The sequence below is a fragment of the Cynocephalus volans genome, chromosome X (assembly GCF_027409185.1).
Source record: "Cynocephalus volans isolate mCynVol1 chromosome X, mCynVol1.pri, whole genome shotgun sequence".
Classification (NCBI taxonomy): Eukaryota; Metazoa; Chordata; class Mammalia; order Dermoptera; family Cynocephalidae; genus Cynocephalus; species Cynocephalus volans.
In genome coordinates, this window is record NC_084478.1 from 41,088,581 (window position 1) to 41,097,091 (window position 8,511).

General features: G+C 45.1%; 1 protein-coding gene across 1 annotated transcript; it reads right to left on the reverse strand.

Annotated features, from left to right (window-relative positions):
- Positions 1-1,697: 1,697 nt before the first annotated feature.
- On the reverse strand, positions 1,698-6,649 carry NR0B1 (nuclear receptor subfamily 0 group B member 1). Its single transcript, XM_063084463.1, has 2 exons — positions 5,479-6,649; positions 1,698-1,942 (listed from the first exon to the last, which is right to left on the reverse strand). The coding sequence occupies exons 1-2, from the start codon at positions 6,647-6,649 to the stop codon at positions 1,698-1,700; spliced, it is 1,416 nt and encodes a 471-aa protein (XP_062940533.1).
- Between the last annotated feature and the right edge of the window lie 1,862 nt (positions 6,650-8,511).

An 8,511-nucleotide genomic window follows, 5' to 3' on the forward strand; every position in this document is an offset into this window, starting at 1 on the left:
AGGGAGAGAGCATAAGGAGGCCTGCATATAGATTCTTCCAGACTCCACCTGTGTCTTTTTCCCTTATGATCTGACCATCTATCCTTATTACATTGCTGTAATAAATCTTAGCTGTGAATGCTCTATCTGCTGAATTCCATGAGACCTTGCAAATCTCTGAACGGGGCAGTGGTCTTGAGGTTTCCCAACAAAGTCACCAGTGGAAATCTCAGGTATTTTCTTATCACATTATAGATGTTACAGATACCTTGAAATTTCAATTACATTGATCACTGCTTTGAAATTAAGGTAGGTATTAGACCTGCCACCTGATAGTTTCTTATTTAATGTGTTGATAAAGAAGCATATATATTGTTATGCCTCATATAGAAATATTTTAAGTATTTAACATTTTTAATATTGTACTTTGACACCATTCATTTCTTTTGTAATCCTAAATATTTTATTTGCTACATGACTCTGATAGCCTGATTCTAAGATGTCCATAGGATTCACTAGACTGCCAAAGGGGTCTGCACAGAAGAAAGTTTAAGACTCTCTGCAATGGGTTACTGCCCTGAACTAGATATACTAACCAGCATTTTATTTGTGGGTATAACTGAATTGACATGTAGCAACCTAAATTTCATCTGAGGACAAGGAAGAACTAGTTCTATGAATTATATTTAAAGGAGCAGCAGAAGCCAACAATGAAGTCACTTTATGATTTTAAGCCATGCTTTTTCAATGTGACAGTTACAAAGATAACATATCTAAAATGTGTGGTATAATTAGGGGTTTATAATGATGTTGAGCTTTCTGGAACTATAACCCTACCTTATAGAATGTAAGTTTTCTGTTTGTTTGTTTTGTGACCAGTAAGGGGATCGTAACCTTTGGCTTGGTGTGGTCTGCACCGCACTCAGCCAGTGAGTGCACCGGCCATCCCTATATAGGATCCGAACCCGCGGCCTCAGCGCTCCCAGCGCCGCTGTGCTCCCAGTGCCACACTCTCCCGAGTGAGCCACAGGGTCAGCCCTAGAATGTAAGTTTTTGTGAAACTTTATTTCAAATCCATAACTGCGTACAGAGAAATCCCAAAATAAAACTCTGAAAATCAATTTCACTTTCTGTTACCTTTCTGATCACAGGTTGCCTCCTGACTCCAGGTGGGTGCAAAGACAGGCTTCCAATATAGCTGATAGAAGTGGAAATGAATATGGAGCAAAGTCATCACCCACTGACACTGGCATGTTATATATCAAGTGTCATGATGTTACTTACAAAGATACCTTTTGCTTATGTTGGCTAGGTTTTAATAATTTTTAAAGCTTTACTTAAACCCTGACGAAGATTTTTTTTCAATCAAGTTAATGGTTAACACCTTAAAATTTATTGTAACTTAATATTGCAAATTTAATTTGAGCAGTTTCAATGAAAAGAGTCACTAAACATGTGAAAATAGCTTAGTACCTTGCTCTTTCCCTAAAGATGTATGGAGGTATGTAACCTGTTGGAAAATGTTTTCCTTCATGATGAAACGGTACGAAACACAGGACTTTTTAATTGTCTGTAACTAAAGTGTTTCTTTAATTGAATCCAAAAATACTATGCATGTAAAAATAATAAGAAAGTTTATTTTATACTATTTTACTCTTCTACCCACAGCTCTTTATCCTTCCTTCATGGAGAACTGCACTTGTGTGGCCCACATGCCTTCATAACTTCCCACAGAGCATTTCCAGCATCATGTCATCCATGCTGACTGTGCCAATGATGGGCCTGAAGAACAGTTCGGTAATGACATTGGCATTGATGAATCTCAGCAGGAAAAGGGCACTATTCAGCTCAGCGAATCTGGCCTGGTGCCCTCTGTGCGTCATCCGGATGTGTTCATTGAGTATCTGCTGAGTTCCCCACCGAAGTCCCTGAATGTACTTCACGCACTGCAGGCCTGGCAGATCTGAGGGGAGAAACATCTCTTTGTTATAAACAGCTCATCACAGAGTCCTTTGCTAGTTTATTAAATATATTCGTTTCTGCCTCTTCCCAATTAAACAAGAGCTCAAGCCTCCTGGTTACAAGGATTTTTTAGAGCAAGGATAAAATGCCACACTAGTTCTAACTTTTCAGAAGCAACACCTCCAAGAATGAAACATCACGTGATTATTCTTATTTAATATTCACTATGTTTGTATACACATTTAAAAACTGCTGGCCATGAGTCAACAAATGCACACTTCATTTAATATGACAATAGAATATAGTTTAATGAATCACTGCTCCAGTTCACTTTCTATGCAAATATGAAGAAATTAATAATATTTCAAGAGGTGAGCACAGTATTTTTTACCTATGAGAAACAGGCCATTGTATAACAACAATAAGTTTTGCCAGATGAGAAATATTTTACCATTCTTCCTCAAATTTCCCACCATTATCCAGATTGCCCAGACAATGGTGGTAAACTCACAGCCACAAACTATGACTCACAGATTTTGTTTTAATTATTTGCCTGAAGGCTGACATTAGTTTAGAGGCCAATGGTAATTTGAAAGCTAATGCTGGCCTCTTAACTTATTGTACCATGATTTCTGTATTGGAAAAAATTTGGGGGGCGGAGAGGGAGGGAGGGAGGGGGAGAGAGAGAGAGAGAGAGAGAGAGAGAGAGAGAGAGAGAGAGAGAGAGAGAATGATTCTAATGAGTATTCCAAAAGGCTTTTTTTAGAAAGTGAGGTTTTTGAAAGCATTCCCTTATAGCCATTAACAGGTTCAAAAGAAAACATGAAAATATCATGGGTTGCAAAACGGTTCATAAGCAAATTTTCTAATAGGAAATACACAACCTTACTGCAATACAGTGTGATACTTAAGTAAAAGTTAATGAAATACAATGCAAGAAAGATTAAGTGCATGTAAGTTTTATAAAGAAGATAGTAAGAGGAGGCTGCTTTTCAAAGTCCTTTGATCCTCCATGACAGAGTTCTTTAACTTGTATTCAATTAATTAGCAGTTTACCATTTGGTTTAAATGATGCCAGTGAAGACTGCAATCACTTTCCTTCTCTTTTTCTATAAAATTTAACAAACAAACAAAAAACATTTGAAAAGCACTATGTTAATCATCACAGAGTAGCAGAACCAGGCAGTGTTATTTAAAACATAATAATGGCAATGGGTGAGAGGCACTCCTATTATAGGCCAATATCAAATCTGATAAATAAAATAACGATAGGAACACTTCCAATCCATATTTCAATTCTGATTGCCCCAGTCCGTGCATTAACATCCCCTACTACCTACAGCTCAATAACCAGGCTTGAGACCCAATTTTACTGCGTTTGAATTCCACTGATGAAACTCCTCTAGAAATCTGAAGTTCCTCTAGGTCTAGATTTGTGGTTTGTGAGAACTTCATCTTGTGAACTCCACATTATTTTTCTCTGCTTTTACACCACACCCCTCCACCCCACCCCTGCAAAAGTGGCTTTTTCCCAAAAAGACTGGCCTTCAAGGTACAGTCAGGAAAGAGAAAAGGCTGATGGATTCTAGTTTTATGTATCTCCTTATCTTTATGTTTAAATGCACACATGTCTATATGTAAATAATAATATATTATTTATATATATCTATGTATTTAAACATAAAGATAAGGGAATACAAAAGGATAAACAGCAAAGAAAGGCCACACACTTAGTAGGCATTACCTTTTCCCAAAATGCAGGTGCATTTGTGTTTCAAACCCACTCAGCTTAGCTGGCTGAATTCACTGAGAGAGGATTCAGAAGAGCAGTGCAAGAATAAGGGAGGAGGAGTGGGAAAAGGAGGGGTGGGGGAGTGGTGTGTGTGAGTGCATGTACATGTAACAAAAGTATGCAAAACAGGATTAAGGGAAAAAAAGAGAAACTACTGAAAAGAGAAACTAATGTACATTCCTGGAAGCTGAGCCCCTGTCTCACCTATGTATCCCAACAGAATAGGACACATAGTAGACGACTGATTAATAACACAGGCTGAAGGAGCCCAAAACTTTTCCAAATGATCTTAAAATCACCTGAGACGCTTATTACAAATGCAGATTTGCAGACCCTGGGCTAGAGCTCCTGAATCAGAATTTCTAGGGGAAATTCTGGAAGGAGTAGGTAAGCCCGGAAACGCTATTCACAACCTCCCCCCCCAACCCCCCCCGCCCCCCCCCCCCCCAAGGGCCTCTTATTCGCAGGCAAGTTTGCAAAACAATGGTATAAACAAAAGAGTGACCAGACTGACAATAGGAACGGAGATGAGCTGAGGTGTTTAAGTCGTGAAACGTGAGGTCTGAACGAATTAAGAGTATTATCCCACTAAATACTGCTCGAAACCCATTCAAAAAAAAAAAAAAAATGCTAAGCAGGGAGCAGGGACATAACCAGAGACTCCTGCCACCAGCGAAAAAGGATGTAGAAGGAGCATTATAAAAACTATCCCAACTCAAGTTGCTTGGACACTTCCTTCCCAGTTGTGCCCCTTTTAGAAGGATACTGATTGAAGATGATTTTAGTAGTAGAACACACCTGAGACAAGGTGCCAGCCTGTCCAGAGTGTTCACCCATGATATGCTTGCACTGGGTGAGGCAGTGTCCAGCACCCAACACACAACCTGAAAAGTGTGGTGCAGCTGACATCCCATTGGGGCCAGAAGATAGGACACCCAGTGCCTCAACACACCAGCCATTTATTTTGGAGTAAGGTCCTTTGGGACTCGGCTACCTACTCTGTAAAATGTGGTGGGGTAAGGGTGCAGGGCAGAGGGATTGATTAGAAGGTTTCTAAGGTCTCTTCAAGTTCTAAAATACAGTGCTCCTGCTCTCAGTCCCTACTGTGTCTTTCTCCTGCCTCTTTGCCAACCTAATATTCACAGACACTTGGAGGACGGGATAAGCCAGATGCTAAGGATCATACAAATGACCATTCAGAGGCAGACCCTTGAAACACTAGGTCCAGTGTTCTGTCTGATTCCCGGGGATGGTCTGTCTATGGAGACCTTAACAAATGTTTCCTTTTTTGCCAGCCTTAATAGATTTCCTCCAACAAAAAGGTTCTGGTAAATTTCAGAACGGCGTTGCAGAAAGAAATGTTACAGAATTTGCAGTGAGCAAAAACTTTTTAAAGCTATGCTGCTGGATTTAAAAAAAAAAAAAAAGAACTAGAAAAGAAGGAATAGCCACGTCCCATGAAAGCACAAACTTTTCTGTAGTAAAAGAAATGTGTAGAGAACTAAGTACAAACCTCAACAAACAACCCCCGTCCACTCAGCTGAGATTCTGGCAGCAGCCCACCCACCAGGAATGGTTCCTGGACCGCCCTCCTCCTCAACTCTGCTGAGTTATTCTCGATTCTTCACCTATTCCCCGACACTCCTCTGATCACTGAAAACTCCTTAGTGCCTGCGCCTCAGGGTAGACACTGCACAGGGCTTTTCTGAGTTGGGAAAAGCTGGCGCCCAAGACCGGTCCCTTACCCGGGTTAAAGAGTATGGTCCCCTTGAGGTAGGCGTACTCCTTGGTACTGATGTTCAGACCCCAACACTTGGCAAGGAAGCCCTTGATGGCTTGGACATCTGCTGCGGAGGGCAAGGGCCTGGCCTCCGGCGGCGGTGCCAAATGTGGCTGCAGCGTGAGCAGGGACGGTGGCTCGTCGCCTGCGGTCTCCCGCCGCCTGGTGGCGAGGATATTCTGCAGCATGCTGGGCTCCGAGGTCTCCACCGTTTCGAAGTACAAGCGGTCCTGGGCCAGCTCGAGCATGAGCAGGGGCGCCCAGCAGCTGCGCACCAGCACCAGCTGCTGGTCCAGGGGCAGCACTTGGAAACACGGCAAGTACTTGACGAAGCGCAGCGTCTTCAACAGGCCCGCCGAGGCTGCCTCGCAGACCACCTGTGGACTCTTGAGGACCACCGGCCGCTGCACGTAATAGGAGGTGTGCCACCAGGGGGGCCCCGGCTGCACCTCTGGAGCCGCGTGGGTTTGGTTTGCGCTTGTGGGCATGCCATAGGGGATGTAGCCCCGACGCGGGTGGTCTTCACCAGAAAAGCAGCAGCGGTACGGGAGCGCCAAGGCCGGCCCGCCCGGTTGCCCCTCTCTACCCGCCAGCCTCTGCACGCTGTAGGAGCGCTCCCACCACGCACCGCCTGGCCGCGCCTCGGGAGCTTCTGAAGCCACGTGCGTTTGCTTTGCGTTTGTGAGCAAGGTGTAGAGGATGCTGCCCTGCCGCGGGTGGTCTTCACCGCAAAAGCAGCAGCGGTACAGGAGCGCCACGGCCCGCCCGCCCGGCAGCCCCTCTCTGCCCACCGCGGGCTCAGCGCCGCATGAGCAGCCCCAGCACAGACCCCCCAGCCGCGCCTCGGGCGCCTCCGGAGCCACGTGCGTTTGCTTTGCGCTTGTGAGCAAGGTGTAGAGGATGCTGCCCTGCCGCGGGTGGTCTTCACCGCAAAAGCAGCAGCGGTACAGGAGCGCCACGGCCCGCCCGCCCGGCAGCCCCTCTCTGCCCACTCCGGGCTGAGCGCCGCATGAGCAGCCCCAGCACAGACCCCCCAGCCGCGCCTTGGGCGCCTCCGGAGACGCGTGCGTTTGCTTCGCGCTCATAAGCATGTTGTAGAGGATGCTGCCCTGCCCCTGGTCGTCCTTGCCGGCCATAGCCCGCGGCGCCCGCAGCCGGGTTCTGCCCAGTGGCCGCCGCCTGGGACCTATTTATAAGGAGCGCGCACGCAGGCGCGTCGGCAGCCTCCGCCTGGGCAAGGGCGTGGAGGGGGGTGCGGTGCGGCGCTGCTCTCCGGTGTGTTCGCCCCGTGACCTCGGCAGTTCAAAGGTGCAGATGTTCCTTAAAAGCTGGAAATGGAAAAGAAAACGCCAGCATGTGAACTCCCGAACACTTCCCTCCTTCCTCTCATTACCCTTTCCCCTGCCTCTGGAAGACAGGGAGTTGGAGCTCAGTTCCAACTCTTTCCGTTGACCCATGGCATCTAATTTGTTCCGTTTATGGGGAGGGCAGGGGTGCCTAAAAGAGGGAAAATGTATTTCTGTGCCTTCTTTGTAAACTCATTAAATGATCACACTTTGTGAGACTCATATTTTGTATGCGAATAGAGAGGACTCATTTTCTGAGACCTTGAAAAATATAGACCATAGACCAGCAGTATCAGCATCTTATGGGAACTCGGTAGAAATGCCCAATCTCAGGTCCTAAACAGAACTTCTAACTCTGAATCTGAATTTTAACGAAGTTCCCGGGGGATTCACATGCATCTTAACGTTTGAAAAGCACTGGTCTAAGTATGCTACCATAGGGTTCAGTTTAATTCTATCAATATTTACAAGAGCCCACTGTGTCGTAGATGCTGTTAGAGTAAGCTGGGGACGGCGACCGGAATGTAAAAGTGGCTAAAAATTGGGAATATGATAATCACAAGGGGCTAACAGATTGTTATAATAAGAACTTTCAGTCCTGGTAGAGGTATTACATTGGTAAGTGTATAATTGACATTTCTCTTCCCACCCTTCCTAAGTGAATAATGATAAATACTAGCACTGGAAAGGCTGGATCCTTTGGTCTTCACTGGCCACACAGCCTCCTTCCTGGAGTTCCACACGAGCACTGAGATCAGTGGATCTCCCCACACCACCACTTGCCCCTGTGTAACTAGCTGTTTTTTTGTTTTTGTTTTTATCACCAACCACCCAAGTAACTTCAAAATCATAACACTTTGCTCCTCTAATTCCTCATTTCTAAACGGAGAGATTTATATTGATCATCTCACAGGTCCAGAACTGAAGATGTGCAGCAGGGAAGGAGATTGGTACATAGCAGCTAGTATAGGAGCCTTCTCTCCTTTTCTTTCCTTTCCTTTCCTTTCCTTTCCTTCTCTCTCTCTCTCTCTCTCTCTCTCTCTCTCTCTCTCTCTCTCTCTCTCTCTCTCTCTCTCTCTCTCTCTCTCTCTCTCTCTCTCTCTCTCTCTCTCTCTCTCTCTCTCTCTCTCTCTCTCTCTCTCTCTCTCTCTCTCTCTCTCTCTCTCTCTCTCTCTCTCTCTCTCACCTTCATTTTGCTATCAACCTGCGATTTTATTCTACTAGTTAGAGGCCCTATAGCACAGTGATGAAATCCCTAACACTGGCACTAGATTGCCTCAGTTTTAATCCTGGCCCTGCCACTTTGTAGCTCTGTGACCTTGGGCAATGTATTATAGTTTCCTATTGTTGCTCTAAAAAATGACCACAACTGTACTGGCTTAAGACAACACAAACAACACAAATGTATTGTTACAGTTCTGGAAACCAGCATGCTGAAATCAGTTTCACTGGGCTAAAAGTGAGGTGGCATTTCTTCTGGAAACTCTAGGGGAGGATCTACTTCCTTGCCTTTTCTAACTTCTAGAAGCTGCCTGTATTCCTTGGCTCCTGTACACATCGCTCCAACCTCTGCTTCCATCTCTTTTTCTGACTCTTTAAAGGATCTTTGTGGTTATGTTGAGCCCACACAGATAATCCAGGATAATCACCCC